Source organism: Talpa occidentalis, unplaced genomic scaffold, assembly GCF_014898055.3.
Source record: "Talpa occidentalis isolate TD23 unplaced genomic scaffold, MPIMG_talOcc4v2.1 talOcc4.8, whole genome shotgun sequence".
In the NCBI taxonomy this organism is placed as follows: Eukaryota; Metazoa; Chordata; class Mammalia; order Eulipotyphla; family Talpidae; genus Talpa; species Talpa occidentalis.
In genome coordinates, this window is record NW_023605194.1 from 70699650 (window position 1) to 70726247 (window position 26598).

The 26598-nt window shown below is 53.8% G+C and overlaps 1 protein-coding gene across 1 annotated transcript in view; it reads left to right on the forward strand.

Moving 5' to 3' along the window:
• The window catches only part of KCNH1 (potassium voltage-gated channel subfamily H member 1), a 144127-nt gene that overhangs the window by 46857 nt on the left and 70672 nt on the right, over nucleotides 1–26598 (forward strand). The window contains exons 5-6 of the mRNA XM_054690683.1: nucleotides 3757–3875; nucleotides 16231–16623. Coding sequence (XP_054546658.1) covers nucleotides 3757–3875; nucleotides 16231–16623 — 512 coding nt within the window. The remainder of the gene's footprint in view (nucleotides 1–3756; nucleotides 3876–16230; nucleotides 16624–26598) is intronic.

Sequence of the window (26598 nt, forward strand, 5' to 3'; positions counted from 1 at the left end):
TCTTTGCTGTTGGAATTGAGTCCCCAAAGGCATCCCTGAAAACAGTGTCATGGAGTGTTTTGCCTGTTTGCTTCTGTGTACCTTACGGTTTCAGGTCTTACATCCAAGTTTGTAATCCATTTTGAGTTAATTGTTGTTATGGTGGTCTTCATTTACACATCCTCAGCCTTGGGTTCTAATAGTGATCAGATTTCTTCCCTTTGTATGTGGCTGTCCAGTTTTCCTGCCATTTGTTGAAGAGACTTTCTTCACGGTATGCTCTTAGCTCCTTTGTTATAGACCACCTGTGTAAATGCGGGGTTATTACTGGGGTCTCAATTCTGTTCCATTGGTCTGTATGTATATTTTTATTGCAATACCATACATTTTTATTATTATAGCTTTGTAGTATAGTTTGACCTCTAGGAGTATGATACTTCCATTCCTCTTCTTCTTCTTCTTTTTTTTTTTTGGTCAAGATTACTTTGGCTGTTCGGGATCTTTTGCAGTTCCACATAAATTTCAGTAATTTTGTTTTATGTCTTTGCAGAATGCTATTGAAACCGTGATAGGGATTTTATTGAATCTGTATAATTCTTTAGGTAATATTGACTTTTAACAATGTTAATTCTTCCAATCCATGAGCAGAGACTATCTTTCCATTTCTTTGTGTCTTCTATTTCTTATAACAATGTCATAGAGTTTGCATTGAATAGATCTTTCACCTCCTTTGTTATTCCTAGGCTTATTCCTAGGTTTTTAATACTTTTTGATGCTACTGTAAATGGGATTATTTTCTTGATTTCTTTCTCTTTTATTTCATTATTTCTACTTAGGAAACACATTTTATGTTGATTTTGTAGCCTGCTATTTTACTGGACTGATTTATTTTTTTTCTAATAGTTTTGTAACTACAAAAAGTGATAATTTTATATATTCTTTTCCAATTTGAATTCCTTTTTTATCTTTCTTATGTTCAGTGGCTCTAGGTAGGACTTCCAGAACAATGTTTGATAGTAGTGGTAAGAGGGACATCCTCATCATATACCTGATCTTAGAAGAAAAGCTTTCACTTTTCACCACTGAGTATGATGCTATTATTGTTTTTTTTTTTTTAGTTTTAATGCATGACTGCCTCCCAGCCAGCCAGGGCAGGAACCCCATGGGAGGCTCCAGATTCTCTTCTGTCTCTTAGCTGTTGGTTACCAGATACTGTTGACTCTCCCCTGGGGAGCTGTTCTCAAGTCTCCCCTTGTCATGGCCCAGCCACGCCTTGGTCCAGGCCACACAGTTGCTTGTCTGGGCTCCTAACTGGCCTTCTGTCAGCCTCTTTTTTTCATTCTACTATCCACACTGCTGTCTGCCCTTCTAAGATGCCCACCTCACCCCATCTAAATTCCTTCAGAGGGTCCTCGTGGGTGAAGTTCAGTCTCCTGCCTTGCCCTCTGGCCTCTCACAGCCCACACTCTTCCCCATCTGCTCTTGCACCCTCGTCATCTTCAGGCTTCTCCTCCTCCTGCCCACCAATGCCTGCTCATTCAGCCACCTAGAACGTCCTTCTCTTGGCGACATAGTGCCCTCTGCCTGTGTTGGTGCGACACAACCTTCCTTCCCACCTTGAGTTTGGCTTACTCCTCACCTGTACTATTTTGGCTCCAATATCACCTCCTTCGGGAAGCCCTCTCTGACTGGATTAGATTTGCCCTTGTTGGACAGACATGGCCATAGCACCACTGTCAGACAACGTAACTCACTGTCGAGACTTTTGTCCCCTTGTCAGTCTTCCCTGCCATCGTGTTGCTCACCAAGCTGTCTAAGTGTCTTTCCTTCCTTCCTTCAGGTCAGCTGGGCCCGCCCTCTTGTGGGGGTGTGATGGAGGAGTGCACCCTGCTTGCCCTCGGTCCCATCCCGCTTGCTGTCCTAGGCCCCCACTCCCCTGGAGCCAAGACACATTTTTGGGAAGAGAACTGGGCCCAGGTCAGAGAGTGGGGGCTGGCCTGGGCCTGGCGAATGCCCAGCAGTCCAGGGTCTTTCTCGTCTTTCTCGTCATTGTGCTGCTATGGGGGATGGGCCAGGGCCCTGCCCTCTACCACCTGCATGCCACTGGTCCCAAGCTGCCTTGGGGTGGCGCCCTGGTCTTGGAGGTGCTGGTTGATGGGCAGGGTGGGCTGCAGAGTGCTTGCTGACATTTGCAAGTGTAGCTGCTTTCTACCTGCTTGAAAAGTATACTCTTCTTGGAAAAGCTTTGCCAGACTCAATTCCTGTTTTGTTTGCTCTGACTAGAGCCTGCTCTTGAGAGTCTTTGAAACGCTTGAGTCCCCAGGTCACAGGAGCAAAGTCCCATGAGCCCCTTCTTAAATGGCATGTCTGGGAAGCTTCTGGTGACTTCTGCAGAGTTGGGCTGTCCTCTGTTAACACTCACAGAGCCCCACTGTGCAGCCACCGTGTCTCTTCCCTAGTTGACTGCAGCAGGCCAGTTTCGCTGCCTGATGGCATCGGGCTGGGGGAGGAGCTGCTCTAGCTTTTATTAAAGTCCAGAACATCTGGGATGAGAGGAAAAAAGCCCTGAGCTGCTATTCTTGCTATGTGGACAAAAATGTATCCAGATCACGATTCTTAAAGGTTGCACCCAGAAAAGGGCCATCCTTCTGTTTCCCGCCCCCGCCCACGGGCCCCTTAGCTTGGCTAGGAAAGGCGAATGTGCTGCATACCCCTCAGCTTGGCTGGGTAAAGGGTCGATGGCTGTATCCGTCCCTCAGCCATATTTGGGTGCTCTGTTGATGCCTGGAATCCCAGACTGGGTCCCAAGGGCCCCGACGCCTCTCCAGGGCCTCAGAAGGAGTTTGCCATGCCCCTGTGCAGGGTATGGGTGCTTGAAAGGACAGTCATCTTTGGGAACTGTTAGATGTGGGAAAGCTCTCTCCTGTGGCCTAGATTCTGGGGTGCCGAGGGGCTGCAAGGGAAAAGTCAGTTTTGCTTCCCCGGAGTAACTAGCCCAGGGTCAAGAGGCAGAAGACAGCCTGTGTTTGAGCCCATTCACTGGACACCGGGCCTCGCCATCCTGTGGGCACAGAGGCTGCCCACGGGGGAGGATGGTAACTCCACCTCACCCACAGGTGACTGAGCAGACGCATCTGACACTTGCTGGGCCCTCAGAGCAAGCTGGAGGCGGGGCTGGGATTTGCATTCAGATTTCTTTACTCTAAGTTCAAACCAGGTGCTTTGTGGTTCTTGTCTGAAAAGGGCCTGGACCCGCCGTCCTCCCCGACCCAGAGCAGTCTTGGACCTGCCAGAGCTCCCACCTGCCAGGGGTTGGAGACATTTCTTTGTAATTACCTAGTTCATTAATTAATATTCTTACATCTTTATTAATTTTTGGATATTATTTGATTTCCCCCCTCCATTCTTATTGCCCTGGCTCTGGGGCGCAGGACACATGGAAGTGGCCGTTTGACCAGTTTGTCTATTTAACACCCAGAACCAGCTTGTCTGCAGGATGAGATGGTGTGGGGCTGGGGCCGCCTGAGTCCAGACCAAAGTCAGGGAGGGACATCTGACTCTGGTTTTCCCATGTGGAAAACGGTGTTGAACCTGCCCCCTGACGTCACAGAGCTGGGGTCAGGGTGTGGGGCAAGGACGATGGCCACACTCATCTGAGGATGTCCGGGCACTTTGCTGGGCAGCCATTCTCAGGTGGGGCCTGTGCCCGATGATGTGAGTGGGTGTCCATGTGCCCAGCCCGCCTTGAACCTGTCTCTTTTGCTCTGTACACTCCAGGCTGGGGCAAGTTTGCGCGGCTGACCAGAGCGCTGACCAGCAGCCGGGGCGTCCTGCAGCAACTGGCGCCCAGTGTGCAGAAGGGCGAGAATGTCCACAAGCACTCCCGCCTGGCCGAGGTAAGCATGGGCCCAGCTCCCCCACCCTCCAACCCAGGGCTCGTGGGCTGAGTGCCTGGTCCTGAGCTAGTGTGCGGGCCTGGAGGGGCCGCCAGGACCCTAGACCCCTTCTCTCGGCTGGGCCACACATGCTCCGTGGGCTTTGGTGAGTGGCCAACACCTTTCAGCTTCATTTCCCATGTGAGAGATGGGGTGCCAGTGGCTCTGTTCCAGTTTGGGATGACAGGTGTGACCCCTGGGAAGGAGCTAGAAGTGTGGGTACCCCAGGGGTCTTTGCTGCTCCCCCACCAGCAGTTCTGTTGCTTGAGCAGTGACACTAAAGAGAAGGTTTAGGGAACAAATGGAGGAGACTAGAAACCACCTGTCGTCCCACGAGCCAGGGCTCTGCTATAAATTCGGGGGCTCCTCACAGCCGCTCTGAGCTGATGTTCCAATTCCTGTCACGTGGTGTCTGCCACTGGCGGGCACCCTGGTTAGCATCAGGCGGATGTTCAGTGTGGTCAGCTTGTCTGTGCCTGCCTGCATAAAGGTGAGTCTTTCTAGGATCACAAGTGTGAAAAAAGGACTGTTGTTTTGATCACTTTTGTCATTAGAGAATTGCTGGTGGAGGCTGTGTCCCCTCTGGGGGGCGAAGCTGGAGGCGTGGGCTGGGGGTGGCCGGTGGGCGTCTGTCTTGTGGGTTCCACACCCATGTCACGCTTAGCCGCCCAGGTGGGTGCTGTCTTCCTTGGCCCAGTGGACCTGGGTCGGATGAACCAGCATGTCACACCATGCTCAGCAGATGCCTGAGGCAGAATGAGGCGTCCCTGTGTCTGGTGGTGGCTGCGGGTGCCTGATCCCAGTGGGATTGATGGGCTTCTGACAGACCCTGGCTCCCAAGGGGGCCAGTCGCAGCCAGAGCCGCTCACGGTGGGCACTCTGGCTGTGGGCACCCAAGGCCAGCGAGACTCCCACAGCACCAGGCAACCAGGCCCTTGGTGCGTGGCTGGTGGCGCGGCAGGAAGGACCTGTCTCTGGCCATGTGACCAGGTCTACCCCTCAGTGAGCCTGCACTCTGGTCTGTCAGTTTCCCAACTGCTTCTCTCTTTCACCCCAAATTTCAACCCAACAAGAGCATAGAGGCGCCGGGGCTGCTATTTCCCTCCCCCCACGGGCAGCCCCTGCCTGGTGTCTTCCAGGCTCTGACGGGCCTGGAGGTCCCACTGGGCTCTGCGTCTCCGGAGATGGGCCTTTTAAGGAACAGCCACCCTGGTGTGTTTAATGCCTTCTGTCTTCCTCTCCTCCCACAGGCTGATGGTCTCGGGGGCGGGGGATAGGGGGTTGGCACAGATCCTGGAGGCAAAACTCCCAAAGGATGAGGCCCCGTGACTGGATACCGCTGGCACTCCTGACGCAGGTGTCCACGCCGAGTCCCCAGCGGCTTTCTCGCGGCTGCTGGGCCCTGGGGGCTCTGTGCTGGGTGGTCTTCCTAGTTCCTTTCATCCCGTGGTCATACTCCTCTGCCTTCTGTGCAGATGCTTGCTTTAACGCGAGGCGGTGCTCTCCTGGTCAGCCTCGGGCTCTCCCTTTGCAGCCTTTGATGTGTCCATAACCTGCCCTGTCTGGCTGCTGGCCTTGAGTGAACAATAGCAGTGCCAGCTGCATCGAACCCTTCCAGCACGCAGACCCCCCACCCCGCAGCACATGGGCCTGGCACCAGCTTGGCCCGGCCTGGCAGGCGGGATTCTCCCGCGCATGTCAGGAAGCCGAGCCCTTAGGCTGGCGGTAGCTCTTTTCTCCCAGACGGCTCGACCCTCTGCCCATCTCCTGCAGTTCTCTCACACCAAGTCTGAGCTGCGTGTTCTGTTCATCCTGAAATGCCCAGACTCACTTCTGACATCTAGTTTTCCGTCCCCTTTCTTCCTCCCTGCCTCCTGCCTCTACTCATTTCTGTTCAGTTCCATGTCTGTCGGCTTGAAAGGTACAGTTTCTACCTTTTTGTTCTCCCATTAATGCCATTTATGTATTTTGACCTGTGTACTTATCTTAATCACCTTGCCTGGCTTCTTTCAGAACAAGACAAGGCCCTAACCGTACGTTAACTCTGAGTTACTTTCATCCGTGTGTTTGATTTTTCCTTATTTTTAACTTATGACTATGTCATTGTTATTTTTCTTTTTTCCTTAATTTGATTTATCAATACAGGTTTGCCAGTGTCTTTGTACATCACTGATTTTTGAAGCTCACCACTCATGTCTGGGTGAGTTTCCATTTTTAAGGACTTATATCTAAGGGGAGATTTTTTGTAGGGACTCTGAGAATGAGTTATTTTAGTCTTGAGATGCTAGAATAGGTCTTTATTCTTCCTTCTCTCTTAAGTCATAACTTAACAGAGGGTTTCAGCTAGGTTGACAGTTATTTTTCTTAGCCTGTTCATTGAGTTATTTTTATTGGTTTGTTTCGTCTCCAATGTCTATCTTTTTCATTTCCAGGAATTCTATTTGATTCCCCCCCACATCTTCTTGTTCTTTAAAAACAATGTCTTATTCATGTCTGCTGAATTGTCTTCCTTTTTTATTGCTTTGAAAATGATGATGCTTAAAATGCTCTTGGAGGTGTGTGGGTCCCGGTAGTGGGCCCGGCCTCCTGTTGATGGGCCTCCTGGACGCGGGGGCTATTCGCCTGGTCCTCACATCATCAGGTTTCACCTGATCCAGACCAGCTTTTCTGTGTGATGTTGAAGTCCAGGTCCCAGCTGAGCGGCAGGTGGCCCTGGCTCCACACCCATGTGCCATAGGCCTGGGCTCTAGCTTCTCACCCCTCCATCCCCCTCCCCATGTTCTGCCTGAGGCCCAGACAAGTGGCCCCCTCCTCGCTGAGCTGGGGGGGGGAGGGGTCCTCCAGTGACAGCCCTCTGTCACCCCAGTAAGAGCACGTGGGCTGGTCCCCGACAGCACATGCCCGACTGGACAGCCCTGCTCCCGGAAGCACCCTGGATGGCCGCTGCTCCGCCTGCTTCTTAGGTCGTGTTCCTCGTGCCTAAGATAGTGAATGTTATTATTTCTGTGTAAACACTTGTTCACGTATTTAAACAGCACCTCAGCATGGCTGCTGTAGATGGACAGCAGACCACTGCTCAGCCCCTCCTCGCCGTAGCTGTGGGTGGGTGTGTGGCGTGTATGTGACCCCTCACACAGTGGACCTGGCATTCATGGGCTCACTGTCGCCTCAGGCTGAGCCCTCCATGCCCACAGGGTTGTGCCCCCTTGAGGATGGCTTCCCTCCGCTCTCAGCCCACAGGCCAAGATCACTGTATGTGCCCCCTCCCGGGAGGTGCCCCTGGGGGATCTCATCATCTGGTGGGGCTTGGGGTGAGGCCCAGGGGGCTGCACTCTACAGCTACAGCCACTGACCTGGGGTCACTGAGCACCCGACGTCAGGGCTTGGTCCTCGTGGAGCATCCTGGAGTGCAGTGGGCATGCCAAGGACAGGCGGCCACATGGAGGCTGTGCAAGCTGTGTTCCGGCCACGCTGCATCTCAAACTTCACTCGTGTCACCACTGTCAGCTCCAGCCTGGTCTCCGTGAAAATGCCATAGACCATCAGCTGAAATGAGGCTCCAGTTTTAATTTCCTGCGGCTTATTTTTCCTCTTCAGAGACAGGATGATGTGGTCTTCAGTCAGGCTGACCCGGATCTTCGTCCAGGACTCAGTGCACTCCAGCCGTGGCACTTTATAAACGTCACTCAGCCCCACTCTCCTGCCCTTATCCTCCTGGAATCAAGGACACTGCTTACACCCAAGGGCGGTGGTGAGGGCTTCTGCTGCTTGTGCGTGACAGCTTGGTCTGATTCTCCCCTGTTTAAAACCTCCTGACATCATTGGGTTATTTCTGGGGAAAAATGTAAAACTTACATGCGGCTTCCAAGGCCCGCCTTAGCTTGCTGTTGTGTCGGAAACATCCTTCCAGTCACTGTCAGTGTCAGCTGGGTGGCCCCCACACATCCCAGGCCCAGGGGTACAGGCTCACCCCTCTTCAGTTGCAGGTTGCCACTCCAAGCCACCACCAAAATACCCCAAATCCTCCACCACAGTCCACTAGCCCCTACCCCTTGGGTCCCATCCCCCGGCCTCTCCCGCACCTCAATTCTGCAGCCAGATTTCTTGGGAGTTTGCTCTTTGCACCCGCCACAGCCTCCCCTGGCGTGAGTGTCATCTCTTGGGAGAGCGTCGGGCGTGGAGATGCCTCACCTGAGGGTGACCAGCTCTGGATGGAGACAGGGTCCAGGCCAATGCTTTGCAGGCTGGGGTGGACCTGCTGTGTTCGGGACCTGCAAATGTCCTCCATGGCCTCCTCTTCCTCTGGCCACATTTACACGTGGCTGCTGGCAGCTCACACTAGTGAGCTGAACAGGGCGTGCGCCCAGCCCCTGGGGAGCAGTGCCTGGTGCGGTCTGGGCATCACCAGCCCAGTCTCAGGACCATGCCGTGCTGCCCAGGGAGGGCACCCCCCCCCCCAGAGGCCGCAGGGTGGGGATGCGTCCGTCCTACTCGAGGACACCGTGCTTACATCCTCCATGCTATATCCCAGCCCCCATGTGAGGAATAGTGGAACAGCTCGCACGGGTCATGCACAGAGCCCACCCACTGGAGTCACGCTTGGGCATAGGGCTCAAGTGCACCAACTTGAGAGGGCTTCCCTTGGTGCGGGTGTGTGCCTGGTGCGGGTGTGTGCCTGGTGCGTGGTCGCGGGTGCGCTGAGGCCTGGCCAGGGGGCTGCTGGGGCTTCGTGCTGTGGGAGGTGTGCAGTGTCCCTATTGTTATCCCCGCAGGCCAGTGCCCGTGATAGGGGAGGGGCCCTAACTATGGTGGTGTCCTCGGGGGTTCTTGATCCGTGGCAAGGTTCATACTAACATTCGGGTCTTGTTTTCTAGCCTCTTTGGCTTTTTTGCTCAGTCGGTCATTTGTCACGGCGCTGTGTGCTTGGCGCCGTGCTGGGTCTCCATGCGGGAGGGACAGACTTCCCACCAGCGACAGAGCTCATGTCATTCCCAATCCCGGGAAAGCAAGAGGGGAAGGTGCCGGGAGGGCGGTGGGCAGGGGCAGAGGAAGGGGTGGCGGTCAGGGACGGCTCCTCGGGGCGCTGAGGCTGTGACGCGCCCTGGGGAGACGCTTCCATGTGGGGGGCCGGCAGGAGTGTTATGAGGTGCTGCAAGGCGGGCGGAGCTTTGGTGCTGCCAGAAGCCAGTGGGTGGGGGCCCAAGGCTGGTGAGATGGGCAGCAGCCTCGGGGGCCCGCATGAGGGTACGTCCCACTGGAGCCTGTCATGGGCTGGCAGGTTGGATCAGATGATGGGGCCAGAGACAGGCTGCTGAGTGGGTGTGGCTGTGAGCAGGTCTGGAGTGAAGGCGCGAGGGGCAGGACAGGTGGGCGGGAGGGCACTCTGGAGCGTGTGTGGATCCTGACCGACGCGTCTTCAGGGCAAGTCCGCGGTGGTCCTGGCAGGACGTTGCACTGCTTGCCTCCTGGGCCCATGGCCCATGAGCTTTTAGGAAGGAGCTGCTGAGGGGGTGCACCACCAGGAGGACACTGGGGCTCAGCCACACTGAGGGCATGGGCTCTTCATGGTGGCCCTGTGATTGCAGGGTGGCGGTGGGGGTGTGTGTGGAGGTGACGGTGGGGCAGGGAGCATGTGGACACGGTGTGTCTCGGTTATGCTTTAAAAGACCCTGGCTATTAAGGGAGACAGCAAGAGGGACTTAGTAAGAAAGGGGGGCTGGCTGAGGTCTGGAGGTGCTGATGGATGATCCTGTGTGCAGGGAGAGGCTGATGGGAGGGGAGGAGTCAAGGGTGTATGTGTGTATGCACGTGCATGTGGAACATGAGCCCAGCAGAAGGCACACGGGAGTGACTGGCCTTTGACCCCTCGGGGCTGGGCTCTCCTCTGGAGACGGGGTGGGTGCAGGCAGAGGCTGGTGCAGATACAGAGCTCCTGGGAGATACAGGACCCCCTTCTGCTGGAGTTCTTCAGCAGCTCCCGGGCAGAAACATGGGCCGAGTGAGGGGCAGAGAGCACAGGACTAAGAGCCGACAGTGAGGTGGTGGAATTGCTGATGTGGGTCAGCAAAAATCACTCCAAGGTGACATTCACTTGGCACCAAGGGTTTTGGGGCAAGAGCAGGTGGTTCTTGCTTCTTTCTGCTCCAGCTGGGCATGACCGTGGACCGGGCTGGCTGCTTTCCTGGGAGGAGGGGAGACAGGCCCTGGCCACTGTGGCTGTTGGGGCTTTCCCTGGGAGGCCTAGGGCAGGTCTGCGGGGGCGACGATGCCCTCACCTGACACCAGGCAGTGGTTGCTGCTGTTCAGTGCCCTGCAGAATTAGGAAACTGGACTTGGGCCTCGGGTTCTGTTCTGTCCTCTGCAGCATGATTGCAAGCAGCTAACCCACTTACCTCTGGGTTTATTTTCCTGATCTGTAAACTGAGCCCTTGCTGGCCCTCGCACCTCCTGAGCTGGCCCCGGTTGGGCCATGCATGTTGCCGCCTCCGAGAGGCCTCGCAGGCTGCCTGGCGGGCACTCCTGCACTCTGCTTACTCACCCTGCGTGACTCAGGCTGAGTCACCCGCCTCCCTGGGCCTTCGTTTTCCTGTCTACAGATCCTCCACAGGGTGATTAAAGGATTCAGAAATCCAGCAGAGGGCTCGGTAGCGACAGTGGTGGAGATGTGATTGGCAGTCTGATTTTCCTGTCCTCCGTCTAGGGAGGAGCCCTGGGCCTGTTTTCCTTCCCAAATTAGTCTACAAATGGGGTCTCTTCTGGTGCATCAATGGTGGCCCGTAACCAGCCCTTCCTGAGGGTAGAGCCTGGCACCAGCTGCTGGGGAAGGAGAAGGGACTAGTGATATTGCTGGGAGAAGTCATTTGTGTCTGGGGGTGCCCAGAAACAATGTGGGGGGAGCGGATCAGCTGTGCTGTGGTCAGCAGGCCCTCTGCACAGTCACTCTGTCTCCCGGTCAGACTGTTTCTCTGCAAAGCATTGAAGTAGGTGTAGAAGTAGGCGCTACACGGACATACTCCCGTGGCAGACAGGGGCCCGCACCCATCTCTCCCCCTGGCCCAGAGATGTCCTCATGCTGAGGACACTGAGCCTGTTTGGATAAGGGTGTTCCGATGACCCTGACGGTGGTGGTCACGGAACTCATTACATGGCCGTGTTGCCCACTCATCAGTGTGACTGGGCAGGCACTAGGCCCTGGGCCACTTTTCTCTGGAAGGAACTTCCTCCAAGGGTGTGTTGCTAAGAGCCAAGATGCCACAGGTGACTTTGGTTCCATTAGCAGGTGACTGCTTGCCTGTGGAACCTTCTCAGTCCCTGCTCAGTGCCTCTTTCCACCCAGATCGTGTTTTACAAACATGTTGTTACCCTTACATAACTCACCTCCAGCCCTGCCTTCCCTTGGGCTGGGTCCCAGGGCCTTCCTTACCACCCTGTAGTTCATCTGTGTTCAGTTGATTTTTAAAAATTAAACTGATTTCGAGATAACTGTTAATTCGCTTGCAGTTGTAAGAAGTAACACAGAGAGATCCCATGTACCCTGTACTTAGTTTACCTGCTGGTAGCTTCCTGAACCATAGTTCAGTGTTAAGATACTTGGGCCTCCCAGGTGGCGCAGCTGTTGAGTGCTGGGCTGCGAAGCTGCCCGCAGCCTCTGCAGCACCGGTTTGATCCCCGGCCTCTGAAAAGGGTCCCACATGGCGCGCAGACCTCTCCTGCCGCCCGCTGCTCCCCTCAGCAGTGTATTTTGTCAGTCTGCCTGTTCTGTTCCCCTCTCTGGCTCTGGTGAATTCTCTCACCCTCCCACGCTTCTGACTATAGCCAGTGCTTATATAAATAAAATAAATAAATCTTAAAAAAAAAAATACTGACACATTCTCTCACCTCTGCCCAAGTGTTGCTTTTTTGCGGCCAAACCCACATACGCCTGGCTTCACACCCTCACTAAGCCCTAGGCTGCTGCTAATTTGTTCTCCCTGTGTGTTTGCCATTCCAAGGATGTTGTGTAAATGGGATCCTGCAGTGTATTATCTTTGGGGAGTGGTTTCTTCAGTCTCTGAGATTCCTCCAGGTCATTGCCTGCAGTGGTTATCAGCTCCTTTTCCTGGCTGAGTAGTACTCCACCCTGGTTGGGCGCCAGTTTATTGAACTGTTCACCTTCCAAAGGGCATCTGGGTCACTTCCAGTTTGTTATTAATAAAGCTGCTGTCACCTACAGGTCTTGCGAGAACACACCCTTTTATTTTTCTGGGGTAGAGTGTGGCGTGTGCTTGCTAGCCACGTAGTAGTTGCATGTTTAGTTGTTTAAGAAACTCCAAAAGCCTGTCCTGGGATGGCTGCCCCATTTTATGTTTCTGCTGACAGTATGTGCATGATTTGGTTCAACTGCTCCCCCCTGGTGCTCGTCACTAGTTTTATTCCCGCCATTCCGACAGGTGTGCAGTGAGGGCAATGTGGTTTCCATGTTTCTCCAATGACTTGGGGTGTCAGCGTCTTTATACAGGCTTGTTTGTCATCTGGGTGTTCTCTTGGGTGAAATATCTGCTTGTGCCTTTTCTCCTTTTTTCTAATTGGACTTTTTGTCTTTTTATTGTTGGCTTTTGAGATGATGTATTGTAAATTATTTACTTTGTAGATACTAGTTCTTTGTTGCATTTGTGGTTTGTACATATTTTCTCAACATAGAGCTTGCCTTTTCACTCTTCTAAGAGGGTTTTTTGCACAAAGGTTTGAATTTGGTGAGACCCAATTATCAGTTTTTCCTTTTTTTTTTTTTTTTAAAGATTTATCTATATATGCATACAAAAACTGGTATATAAGCCAGAGGTGCGGGTGGTGAAAGGATTCACCAGAGACAGAGTGGGAAGCAGAACAGGCAGATCCACTGAAATCTACTGCCGAGGGGAGCAGCCGGGAGACAGGAGAGGTCTCCTGTGCATGTGAGTAGCTCCCTGGCCGGGGGTCGCACTCCTGCTGCAGTGGCTGCTGACAGCTTTGCAGTGCTTATCCCCTTGCACCACCAGCGAGGCCCCAGTTTTTCCTTTTATGGGTTGTGCTTTGGATAAGTCTGCCTACCCTAGATTCCAGAGACTTTTTTTTTCCTCTAAGTTTTACAGTTTTGGAGTTAAATTTATATGAAGTGTGAGGCACTGATGCCCCTCTTGCACCCCGACTGCCTGTGTCCCACACCTGTTGTGGGAAGGCTGTCTTTTCTCCCTCACCTTTAGCACACTGCCCAGTCAGTCGCATATTTGTGTGGGTCTGTTTCTGGGTTTTTAACTTGGTTGCATTCATCAGTGTGTTTAGTCATTGTCAGCACCGCACAGTCTTAACTGCAGTAGCCACGTATCGAGTCTTGAAATTGGTTCTGATCCCTCTCACTTGATTCTTATTACAAGTTGACTTCAGTTATTCAAGATCCTTTGCCTTCCTATATCAATTTTAGAGTAATCTGGTGCAAATATACAAAAACTCTTGCTGGCATTTTGATAGGGATTATGCTAACTGTATACCAATTTGGAGGGGAGGAGATGGACATGTCTGCGCATGGAATGTGCTGCACTGGTGTGCCCCACCCCCCCACCTCCACCCCCACCCGTTGTCCCATGCAAATGGTGCTGTGTGATTTTGGCATTCATCTCTAGTATCTAGAAATAGAATTATCTGTGTGTGTTTCGTTTGTGTGATACTTGCTAAATACACTTACTGGTTCTAGAAGTTTTTAATGCAGATCACTTGGATAATCTGTGCCATCATGACGTCATGTACCGATAGGGTACTTTCACTTCTTCCTTCTTCTCTGGTCCCCTTTTATCCCCTGACCCTCTTGGTCTTCCCTCGGTGGCCGCCCTTCATTGCGTCACCGGCATGAAAGCAGCTGTCTTGCCTGCTCTGCATCTTCTATGAAGTCTTCATTCTCTTATTAAAGCTGGGGTCAGAAATATATATTTTTGTAGGTACTGTTTATCAAGTTGTAGAAGTTCCTCTCTATTCTTATTCTAAATTAAAAAAAAAATTTTTTAGAAGTGGGGTACAGGCCAGAGTCGTGGGGTGTGAGAGGATTCACCAGAGAGAGTGGGAAGCAGAAGAGGCAGATGTACAGAAATCCATTGCTGAGGGGAGCGGTGGGGAGACAGGAGAGGTCTGCTGTGCCATGTGGGTTGCTCCCCGGCTGGCTGGGGATTGAACTTGAGCTGCAAAGGCAGACAGCTTCACAGTGTTGTGCTCAACCCCTGCACCACCAGGGAGGCCCTATTTTAAATTTTTTATCATGACCAGGGCTGGATTTTGTCAACGCATTTCGACATCGGTTTAGGCCATGTGACTTTTCTTCACGGCTACTGTGGTGGACACAGGCGCTGATTTTGGGAGTTGAACCAGTCCTGGAGTACACCCCGCTTAGCCGGCCTTCTTCTGTGCTGAATTCTATGCTACTTGTTACAGGCTTTTGCTTCTATATTTGCGAGAGATATTGTTCTGTTGTTTTCTCCTTTTTGGGGGTCTTTTTCTAGTTTTGAAATCTGGGCAATCCCAGCTTCACAGCATGCATTGATCCGGTTCCCTTCACTCCTGTTTTCTGGAAGAGTCTGTGGCGTCGCAGTTCATTGTCTGTACAGTTCTGGTGCTGTCACCATGTCAAACCGCTGGCCTGGGCAGTCCTGCATGGGGAGTTCAGGGGTCTACAAGCTGTGGACCGTGGATCATGTTGTTTGTGTTTGTCGAGGCCCATCCATCCAGGTGCCCCAGTTGTAAGTGTCCAGCAGTTGGCAGCTCCCCTCACCATCTTCCACGTCTCCCGGGCTTGCACTCGTGGCCTGCTTCTGGGGTGCGGGTCACGCCTGTTCCCGTGCTCTCATGCTCACCCCTCCCACTCTATTTTCAGTCTTGCTATAGGTTTTCAATTTCATTTTTACCTTACTGATTTTGTAGATTACTGGTTTTCTCTGTTGCTTTTCTATTTTCAGTGTCCCTGATCTACTCTTAACTCTGTTATACCCTCCCTCCTGCTGCAGTCCTGTCGGGCTCGTGTTTTGGCTGGTTCTGGTGGTGGGAGCGTGTCTGTTGAGTTTTGAGCTCAGGGGATCCCCCAGGCACAGTCCTGCAGAGCGTCCTCTGGGCCAGGACTGCACCAGGCTTGGAAGGAAGCTATCATCTCTCCATCTTAACTTTTTTTTTTAAAGATTTATTTATTTATTTATCTAAGCACTGGGTACAGTCAGAAGTGCGGGAGGGTGAGAGGATTCACCAGAGCCAGGGCGGGGAGCAGAACAGGCAGACTGACAAAATATACTACTGAGGGGAGCAGCAGACATGGCAGGAGAGGTCTGTGCACCATGTGGGACCCTCTCCGGCGGCCAGGGATTGAACCGACGCTGCAGAGTCTGTGGGCAGCTTTGCAGCCCAGTGCTCAACCACTGCACCACCAGGGGAGGCCCTCTTCATCTTCACTTTTGAGTCTGCGGCAAGTTCCACTGGTTTAACTTCCCAATATACCCAGACCGGGACTGCTTTTTTCTATCACCCCATCTTTTTCTCAGGCTGTGAGAGTAAATTCTACGATTCTGATCTTCTCTCTAATCCTTTGCTTCCGTTGATTATCTAAACACAGCAGTGGGCTCTTTTAAAAACATGCTTCAGGTGATTCCTTGCTTCGACCCCTGCAATCACCCTTAGGCACGCTGAGAATGACCCCCCTGTGGCCCATGGGTCCTGAGTACTGGGTGCCTGCTTCCCCTTCAGGCCTACCTGCTGTTTTCCCCTCACGCAGGTGCTCCTGGGTCACCTGGGCCTCCCGGTGTTTCCGTGGCTGTCGCACCTGGCATGTGACCACAGTCCCACTTTCTGACGAAGATCATTTTTCATTCCAGCATATGGGCGGGGTCTTGTCTTCACATTGGGTTTGGGTCCAGCACCTCCTCCTCAGATAGCGTCAGGTCATGGCCCTGGCCCCGCCGTTAGCTCCCAGCAGGCATCCCATGACTGCCACTCGTCCTGGGCCCGGGCTCTGCAGGGCAGGGTTGCGCCGCCTCCTCCTCACCATCCTGCTGCTGGACTTTGGCGCTGCTGAGCGGTGGGCTCCACTTCTCAGTGGCCACATAGCCAATACAGGTGAAGGAACAGGCCTGCGGGGGCGGAGCGAGCTGACTGGCAGGAGGCGTCTGCACCGGGCTCCGCGCTCGGCTTCCGGCTGCGAGATCTGTCACTGTTTCATTGTGTTTGTGCCCATCATGTCCGCATGATCACGTCCACCCCGTGCTGTCCTGTGCCCAGCGAGCCCTCAGTGTTGCCTCCGTTGTGACACTTCTCGCCCGTGTCCCCATAGGTCCTGCAGCTCGGCTCGGACATCCTGCCCCAGTACAAGCAAGAGGCGCCCAAGACGCCACCACACATCATCCTGCACTACTGCGTGTTCAAGACCACATGGGACTGGATCATCCTGATCTTGACCTTCTACACGGCCATCCTTGTCCCCTACAACGTGTCCTTCAAGACCAGGCAGAACAATGTGGCCTGGCTGGTGGTAGACAGCATCGTGGACGTCATCTTCTTGGTGGACATTGTGCTCAATTTCCACACCACTTTTGTGGGGCCGGCGGGAGAGGTGATTTCCGACCCCAAGCTCATCCGCATGAACTACCTGAAGACCTGGTTTGTGATTGACCTTCTGTCCTGTTTGCCCTATGACGTCATCAACGCCTTTGAGAACGTGGATGAGGTTAGTGCCTTTGTGGGTGACCCAGGGAAGATTGGTTTTGCTGATCAGATTCCACCACCCCTGGAGGGGAGAGAGAGTCAGGTACATCCCTCAAATCTCAGACCTTATTGTCATGTCTTGGAAGGGGAGCCGTTGTGGGTGGTTGGCAGAGAATAACTTGGTGGGTGGCCCCTGCATGACTGACCTGGGCACAGGCGCATGCTTGAGCGAGACCCCGCCTGCTGGTCTTGTCCTTGGAGGCTCGGGGACTGCATGCTGTGAGGGGGTGTGGAAGAGACTGAGGCTTCCCTCTTCTCCGCAGGGGGTAGGCTGCTGGCTTGGGGGTGCAGAGCTGGGGTGCATCACCACTGCCTTGGGGCACCCGGCACGCAGGTGCAGTTGCTGGATATCTGCCTTTTGATCAGATGTGGGGGCTCTTGTCTTCTGCTATTGACCTCTGGCTATTTCTAGCTAATAAACTCCTGGCAACAGATGTGCCTCCCCTCCCTCACCCCAAGTTTACTTGCTTTTTTTCTTTTTTCTGTAAATGTTAGAATAACATGAGTTGTCTCTTTGCTGGGATGAGTTTTGAGGTGACTGGTGGTGTCAGTGGTCCCCGCTCTTCCCAGCCTAAGTGAGCGGAGATGGCTCAGGGCCTGGGAACAGTGTTGGCACTTACCCCGCTTTGGGTTGTGGGTCCTGCAGGCAGGGGGAGTGCTTAGAAGAGGAGAAAGCCTGGGACTGAACTGGAGTCAGACGTGCTCGAGGCACTCGAATAGTCCCCGCTGGCGTCTGGCACTGTTGTGTCAGGAGGTACCCCCGAGCTGCTTAAAGCGACGTCTCCCTTGAGAAGCGAGGGTGTTGGGCTGTCGCTCATCAGTGGGTCTCCAGAAGCTCCAGAGCTCTCGATCTGGCTGGGCTTGGCCCGGGTAGGTGTCCAGGAACCGTCTGGAAGCCGAGCCAAGCAAGCTTTTCTCTCTCTGGAGCCCAAACACCCATGGGCGTCAGCCTGAGCGTCCGGGAAGGCCCCTGTGCTGCCGTCGACTGCTGGTGCTCAGGGGGCTCTGTCCAGGATCCACAGGGCCTGGCAAGGGCTCCTCAGGGGTGCGCACCCAGCGCCCTTCCCCTCTCCACAACCAGGACTGGCCAAGTTGCTGGCCTCCAGCATCCCACTCTCGTCCGCACCACGTGCTAGAACGTGCTTCCAAGAAGCAACTCTGCGGGGCGTGTGTGCATTTTGTTCAGGGATTAAATGAGTCAAGACTGATCATTTATGAGAACAAAATCCCCCCAACAGAGGAGGCTGGGGTTCTTCAATGTGGATTTGGTGTATGTTGGGGATGGTGTTTTTCTCCGGGAGCATATCTCTGGAACACTTGATGTGAGTGAGGAAAATGTGATCTCAAAATGACTTTCTGAATTATTTCAACTTCAAAGTGCTTTTTACACAGATGTGAGAAATCAAATTTAACTTAAAGAAGCCACTTGAGTTTTTAGCATGAGACACTTGCTGCTTAGAGCAGTGATGACATCCTGTAGGCATGCAGAGGCTGTTCTCCGGCTTGGTGAGGTCATGGATGGGCTCTGAGCCGTCTTTGAGGGGCCAGAGCTCCCCTCAGGCCAGCAGAACAGGGAGGTCCTCCTGGCGTGCATGCTGCTTCGAGCCCTGTGCCATGGATGGTCAATGCGCCCCCTCCTACCCCCGCAGCTTCGCTTCTGGATTCAAGGTGTGGCTGTATATGGGAAGATGGAAACTTGGCAGCTTTCCTGTGGCTGAGGGACTGCTGCCATTTGGTACAAATATCAGGGCGCACATTGCGCCCGCTTCTGGAAGACCTGTTTTTCCTAACCCGTGTGGCGGTGAGGGGGCATCACGGGTAGTGCCGTCAGACGGCCAGGGCTTGGGCGGGCCATGCGCTTTCTGGGCTTGGCTTTCATGCCTGCATCCCGGGAAGAGCCTCCCGCGTGTGTGGCTTTGGGTAGTGGGGGCTCCAGGTTCCTTGCTTGCTGCTGTCTGGGAGCTCCGAAGTCACCTGCCAGGGGCTGTGGACACGCACTCTGCCCGGCCTCCTGCCTGGGCAGCAGGTTATGGGGGTGGAGCCCAGCAGACTAGGAGGTTGTCCCACCCCACCCTCTCAACTTGGGGATATGACCCCGAGATAGCCCCTCGGGCGCGCCCCATCTTGCTGGTAGCAGAGGGAAGGAACAGGGACAAGCCTGGTAGTCACAGAGGACACCTGAGTGAAACGCTCCCAGTGTGTGGGCTCGCCCTGGTTGGGTGCTGGCTGGGGAGTTGGGCTCAGAGCCTGGAGAGGTAGCCCCTGTGGGCCCCACCCTAACCCAGCCCCGGTGGCTGTGCTGGTGAGGAGCTGGGCAGCTGCAGAAGCCCGCGCGGGGCCAGGCGCAGACCTTTGTTACCAGGCAGCATGGAGTGATGGGCCAGGGTGGGGAGGCCACGAAGGGCCTTCCCTTGCATGGACAAGCAGGGCACGGCCACTACATCTGTCTTCCCACCCACATGTGTTGCTCACTCGTGGCCCTCTGGGAGAGTGTGTGGGGCGGAGGGGGTGGTGGGAGGGGGGAAAGGAAATTATTGACTCACTCCTCATAAAACAGCCTGTTCTCCCTGGTGTCCCAATTATACCTGTGGAAGAGTGTGCTGGAGACCACCAGAAATGTGGGGCTACCTGGTGGCTTCGCCATGGGTGTGTGTGTATGGTGTTGTGTGATGTGTGTATGTGGTGTGTGTGTGGTATGTGCAGGGTGTGTGCAGGGTGTGCATGTGTGTGTGGTGTGTGTGCCTGTGGTGTACAGGGTGTGTGTGGTGTGTGTGCACGTGTAGTGTGCTGGGTGTGTGTGTGTGTGGGGTGTGTGTCTGTCTCTGGTGTTGGGGTAGAGGTGAGAGTCACTTGGGGTGAGCCTGGACCCTCCCAGGAGTGGCTCAGGAGAGGCAGGTGGGTCGCCCGCCAGCCTGGCAGCTGGGATTTGCCCTGACAGCCTCTGCCCCCCGCCTCTCCTCTGCAGGGGCTGCTGCTCAGGGTGGGAGCAAGTCTGTGCACGAGCTTGGCCGGGCGGCACCCAGCAGGTCTGGAGCTGTGCAAGCAAAGCTGGCCAGCTGGGCCATCAGGCACCATATGGATTACTGGCCTGGGTGTTCCTGGATCGAAGATGGAATTTTTCTTTGCACACACACCCTCCCCTCCTAAGGAGGCCTCCTTGTGGCCTTGGCAGGGGGCAGTGGGGGTGCGGCCTGTCAGGCGTGATCCCGGCGCTGGCCCGACATCCAGCTCTGTGTCCTGGCTCTGCACCCTCAGGTGGCAGCAGGAGCGGCCCACAGGGGTGGCGACAGTGTGTGGAGGGACAGACGCACCAGCCTGGCCTACCCCTGCCTGGCGCTGGCAAGGGTCCATCCCGCTCCCACACGGAGCACCCCTTTGTCGTTTGTGTTGCCAGGAAGCTGCACTGAGCTGGGGGAGGTGATTTGTCACCCAGGGGTGCACAGGTGAACCACTTGTCCCCTCCCAACCTCCCCTCCCGGGGCTCTGGGGGGAGCATGCTGTGCAGGCAGAGCTTGCAGACCACTGAGCTGGGCTAGTGCGGGAGGCCAGACCCCCGCAAGGGACAGCTGTCAGCCTGAGCCCTGAGCAGGGCCCTGGTGCAGGTTGCTGGCGAGTGGCAGTAGGCTTCTCCGAGGGTGGGCTGCCCACACGCCCGTCTCTGGGCCCTTCCGGCTCTCCTGTGACTGGCTGTCACCGACATCCAGAGCAAGGTGGACCCGCGTGTGGACCCAGCCAGGCGAGAATCTTAAGGTGACCCTGGCTTTCCTTCCTGAACCTGGCACAGCCACTCCCTGCGGCGCTTTGGGTTTACAGAAACATGAAGCAGGAAGCGCGGAGACGCCTCGTCCCCACGGCCTCCCTGTTACTGACCTCTGGCAGTAGTGGGTGCCCTTGTTGCCGCCAACGTTGTTGTGTTATCATGGCCAAGGTCCACGGTTCCCCACGGGGCCCATCATGCTGTGTATGTTCTGTGGGTTTGGACAAGTAGATGATATGTCTCCACCAGCCGTGTCTCGGCGTCCTGGCTCTGAACATCCTGTGGGCTCTGCCTTGGCCCCCACCCCCCACCGGCCACTGGCGACCACTGATCTTCACTCAGCCCATAGTTTGGCCCTTTCTGGAAGACCACGCAGTCAGGATGGCAGTGCAGGCAGCCTTGTCTGGGTCGGCTTCTCCCCATTGGTGACTTGCACGTGAGATCCTCCGCCTCCTCTCCTGCCTCGCTGCCTCGTCTCTTTTCATTGCTGAGTAATGTTCCATGTGTGGCTGCACCGTGACATGGTGTCTGTGCAGTGGAGATGGCTTACAGAGCCGTGGCTGCACAGCATTGGCACCGAAGACCCCCAGACTGGGTGCCTCCCGCGTGGCCTGTGTGTCCCCTCCGTTCTTGTGTGTGGCCCTTGGCAGGCTGGAGAACGTGCTTGTGCACCCAGCACCTCACCCTTTGCCCAGCGTCCTCTGCATGTCTGCTGACACCCCACGACCGTCACCTTCACGACCAGAGAACAAGCCAGAGCTGTGGTGTCCCCGCAAGCATCTGGTGAAGAGGGATGTGCGGCTGACTGACCGGCGTGCTCCTCCCCGGGTGATGGCGCCTTCAGTGATGCTGGGGTGTCACTGTGCCCCCTGCCCGACAGTATTCTCTCTCTCTCTCCCGCGAGGGGGGTCCAGAGTAACTTTCCTCCTGTTCATCTCCTGCCTCACACAGGGCTGCACAGGTGACTAGTGTCTCCCCTCATGGAGGTTTGGAGGGGAAGCGCACCTCCAGGGCTGTCCAGACACAGAAGCCTGAATCAGAGCAGCCCGGTGTCTGGGGCCATGGGCAGGGATGGCTGAGGGAGATTTACAATGGCAGGAAGTTGATCTTGGGTGGCTTCCAGGAGGCAGTGATTTACAGCAGTGGAACTGTGACTCCAGAGCTGGAAAGAAGTGAAACTCGATGCTCAGAGACGATTTTAGAACCTTACGCTTTGGAGCAAAATAGACTCAGCTGATTCATCTCCTCCCGCCCCCTCCCTCCCCCCCCCTCCCCCAGACTCCCAGTTCAGGTCTCTCTTGATTCTCCACCAGCTGTTCTCAGTGCTTCTAGGTTGTTTCTTCTTGAAAGAAAACTTTTCGACTTAGGTGATAAGGGATGGGGACACAACTCCTCAGTTTGCAATCAGCCTAGGGGGCCCCGCATGTGGTGACCCCTCAAGGGATGTGAGAGGCACTCTGTGGAGTTAACTCATGGCTCACTGATAGGGAGCACGTAGCCTGGTTAGAGAATCCAGGAGTTCTTCCTGGAGGAGGTGACTGAGGCTAACAAGGGGTCCAGAGGGTGGTCTTGCAGGAAGAGAGGGTATGTGCAGGGGTGAGCTCTTAGGGACAAGCAAGGCATTTGTCCAAAGTGGAGTCAGTGATGTGGGTGCAGGGTGTTGAGAGAGGAAGCAAGTGATAAAGCACCCAGGGTCCTCAGGGAGGTGCCTCTTTATCATGTGGCAAAAAGTGGCAAAAAGAAGCCACTGGGGTGTCCGTAGGTGTGCGGCATGATCTGATTTCATTTTGCCAGTGCAGGGGTGGCGGTGGTGAGACTGAAGGAAATGGCAGGCTCCTCTCCCCCTTAGTCAGGCTGCCCCCTCCGCAGCTAGCCTCAGGCGCGGCCCTAAATCAAGTCTGTGCGTGAGGGGCTCATTGTTTCTTTGGATTCCATGATGTGCCATGGCTCCCTCGTCTGTGCTTATGCCCACACGCCTCATCCTGCTCTGCCTGGCGTGAGAGCCAGCGTGAAGCCGGCTGCCACCTTTGTTCTCTTCCCCAGGGCAGCCACATCTCCTCCAGTGCCTGCCGACATCCACACAGCTGGTCACTTTCCTCCAAACCCAAACGCCTGTTGGGATTTGGGTGTTACACTAGATCTAAAACCAGTTTGGGGAGAAGGCAGCCCCCGGACATGGACCAACCGTCTGTGGGGGCCGTCGCAGGCGCCCAGTGCTGGGGTCTCTGGGAGCTCTGCTGCCAGGCTCACACTGCCAGGGCCTTTGAGGATCCTGGGCCTCCATGAAGTACTCAGTGTTTATGAGCTCCCGTTGTGCTGGAGTTTGTGCGGCATGCGTCCCTCCACCCCTTTCCTTTCTGTTTCTTGCATCCTAGTTTGTAAATGCCGTCTCTTGCAAATTAATAGTAAAACATTAGGTCTTTTTATTTTTTGAAATTCTGGTCCATCAATATTTGTCTTAAAATTGGAATATTTCGTCCACTTATTTGTATCATAATTGTTAACCTCCTCCATCTTGCTGATCGTTTTCTCTCTCTGATCCCTAACTCTGGCTTCCTGTATTCTTCTTTTCCAGCCTTTTGGGTTTTTTTAATCACATATTTGTTTATTATCGCATTTAATTTCCTCTCTTAGCTTTTTATTTTATCTTTCTTCTGTTCTTTCAATGCTTAGCCTGGAGATGACAACGGCAGTCCCACACGTTAAAAGCTATTGAAATGAGTACTTTTACCACTTTCACACAGCATAAGATCTTCACAGCAGTTGAATTCTACTTAACCTCCTCCTTGCCCTTTTTTCTATTTTTCTGACGCATCTCTGAGCCTCTGTTACCGTGTTTTGCTTAAAATTGCCAACACCCTCTTGCGTGTATCCACCCTGCTTCACGCCTCCCCTTAATTTCCTCTGGGATCAGGTTCTGCCGACCCGCGGATCTCCTCAGCCTTTCTGTAGCGCACTTCTTTGGGTGACGAACTTTATCATTTGTTTGAAAACGTCTTTATTTTGTCTTATTTTCTCCTTGTGTAAAATTATAGGTTTGCTTTATCTCCTAGCAGATTAACTCTGCTCTTGCTCCTGAGGAGACTCAAGATGCGGATCTATTGTTCTCCCGAACGTGATGTGTCTTTCTTCCTGCAGGTTCTTTTAAAATCTCCTGTAGTTTTCATTTTCTGCATGTTGACTATTAAGCACCTACGTGGATTGTTAAAGATCTGTCTTGCTTCATATTTGCTGAACTTCATGAATTTGTGGATTGATGACTTGGGTGATTTGGGGAAAAATCTTGACCTATTTCTTCACACAGCATATCTGTTCCATTTTCTCTCCTCTTTTTTACCAGGGGTCCAGTTATGTGAATGTGGGACTCTCTAAGTCTGCATATCTCTTCTGTTCTGTTCTTCATACTGTTTTCCATCTGTGACTCAGGCTGGCGAGTTTTATTGCGCTATTTCTAATTTGCTGTTGCCCTCTCCTGCTGGGCCAGCCCACTGGTGAGCCTCTCCAGTGATTTCTTAATTTTAGATTCAGTTTTCAACCCTAGAAGGCCCATTTGATTCCCTCCCTCCCTTTTGAAACAGGTTAATAGAGAGAGAATTAATGCCCTGGGAAGCCGCATTCCCTTTTCCGTCTCTCGAGTGTGCAGCACCGTGCCGTCTGTCTGTGGCTGGCCTGTTTCACTTGGCATAATCAGTGCCTCGTGTTTCATCCAAGTATAGCATGTGTCTTCCTTTTGATGCCCGAATAACATTCTGTTGCATGGCTGGACCGCCTTTCTGCCCGTTTGCCTGTCCTTGGGAGCTGGCCATCGTGACAGTGCTGGGGGAGCAGGGTGGGGTGGTTCAGGTGTGCCTGTGTCCTCTCAAGTCCCCGCTCCACATGCTTTTGGCTATTCTGTGCCAGCAGTGAGATGGCTGGCTTACACAGGAATTCTGTGTTTAACTTTTTGGAAAACACTGGGCTGTTTGCCTCTGCGCCGGCACCGCGCCCCACGCCTCCCCGCCCATCGCCCACCGGTGATGCTCAGGAGTCCAATGTCTCTGCGTATGTCGTAGGCTCTGGTCCAGCCACCCGATGGGCGAGCAGGCATCCTAATGGTAATGAGGTGGCACTTGACTCCTTTTATAGGAAGTAGATTCTGATACCATTTCTTGGCTTTCTTCTTCCTTTTGTACCTAAATATAGTTGAGGCGGGACTCTGGAGGCAGAGGGAGGGCCTGAAGAGCCAGCCCATGCTGACGGGCTAGGCAGGACTCATATGTGCTGATGAGACTTCCCGGCTGGGTTGCTCAGGCTTTCCCTTTGGGGGCTTCTTAGGAAGGTGCTGATGGGGTGTGACCAGAGGACCCACAAGGGCAGGAGCCTGATGTCTCACATGGGGCTGCAGAGGGGGAGTTCTTTGCTTTGAGCTTCATCTGTGGGGTGAGGCGGATGTCACTGAAAGACTAGCCAGTCAGTGGCTGCGAGTCATCCTGTCACGTGACACTCAGTGACCTGGCACTAAGGGGTGGCTGGCAGGTGTGGGAGCTGCGGGGCGTCTCCTGGCCTTGCCCTGTGGGCGGGAGCCTGGCCCAGCGTCCAGGGCTCAGTGAGCTTAGAAGGGATAGCGCTGGTGTCTTCAGCGAGAACCCTCTCCAAGGGCGCGTTGCTCCCCAGCGTACATCTGAGAGTCAGGGCCGCCTCTACAGCAGGGATGTCTTCATGCCCGTTGTTTTCAAAGTCACCTGTAAAAATTTAGATAAGGGCCTCACCTGTGGTGAGTGTTGAACGCAGCGCTGTGAAGCTGTCCACAACATCTGCAGCGCAGGTTCGATTCCCAGCCAGCCAGGGAGATTCCCACATGGCATGGCAGACCACTCCTACCTTGCCCACTGCTCCCCTCAGCAGTATTTTCTGTCCATCTGCCTGTTCTGTTCCCCACACTGTCTCTGATAAATCCTCTCACCCTCCCTTGCCTCTGGCCTATACCCTAGTTCTTGTATAAATAAAATAAATCTTAAAAAAAAAATTTAGATGACACAGGTGAAGAAATAAGAAGAAAAGATGGCCTGTACTGTCCCCTCAGTGTCACACTCTGGCCAGTGTTATTTCAGGGCAGTTTTTCTTGGCATAGAGGCGTCACTCTTCCCTGGTAGTCTGGGAGGTGGGTTATGACCTGGTGTTGTTCCAGGCCTCTGCTCACCTTGGCTTTCTTTGATGGTTCTTAGTGGCCACTGTGCAGACAGCGTACAGTGCTCAAGTCTGCTGGAAACCCGTACCTCGGCCTCCTCACAGACGCGGCAGGCCTCGGACATGGCCGTCTGTTACTGTTTTCTTTGCCGGGGGCCCGTCGTCAGGCACACATGTCCCGCACGTGTTGCCATTGTTGTGTTTTGCAGACGAGACTCAATCCGACCTGTGCATCCTGTTCTTGGCCTTGCCCCGCCCGCCTCTCTGTGGTCCCATCTGGTGGCAGTTTCCTGCCACCGGAGAACACTCTGTAGTGTTTAGCTTGTGGGCTGATGACGAATTTGCTCCTGTTTTGTTTGTCTCTAAATACCTTTATTCCACTTTAATTCTTGAAAGATGTTTGCATTGGACATGGAACTCTAGATGGGAAATTATTCTTCTGGTTATTTGGGTATATTTTTCTATGACCATCTGACTTCTATTATTTCTTTAGGAGTTCAGCTCTCAGCCTAATTGCTGCTCCAGGATGGGAATTCTAGCAGTTTTCCTGTAGCTGCTTTTAAGATACTTTCTTTTCCTCCTTTTTTCTCTCTTCTTACCCTGCTTTTTCCTCTTTCCCCTCTTCCTCCTCCAGCCTTATTTTGACATACCTATGAACAATCACCATCAGTCGGGGGCCTTATGGATAAGAGATAATTGATGGTGGGATGATTTCCCCGAATCAATGTTTAATAAGTGCTGAGTCCTTTACACCCCTTATCTCCTGGACGCTAAAAGAATCTTAAGAATTTGGGGCACCATCACTCCATTTACAGATGGAGAAAGTAAAGCCCAGAGAATTTGCTTATTCACTCAAAATAATACTGCCGGTGGTGATGGACTTGGGTGGAGACTTGTCTGAGTCTAGAACACACTTTCATCTTGTGAGCTTTGCTTCCTGCGGTGTAATGAGAGGTCGGGTCAGCATGGGAAGGCCCTGGATCATGGGGAATTGGAGAGTGGAGCCCTCGACGT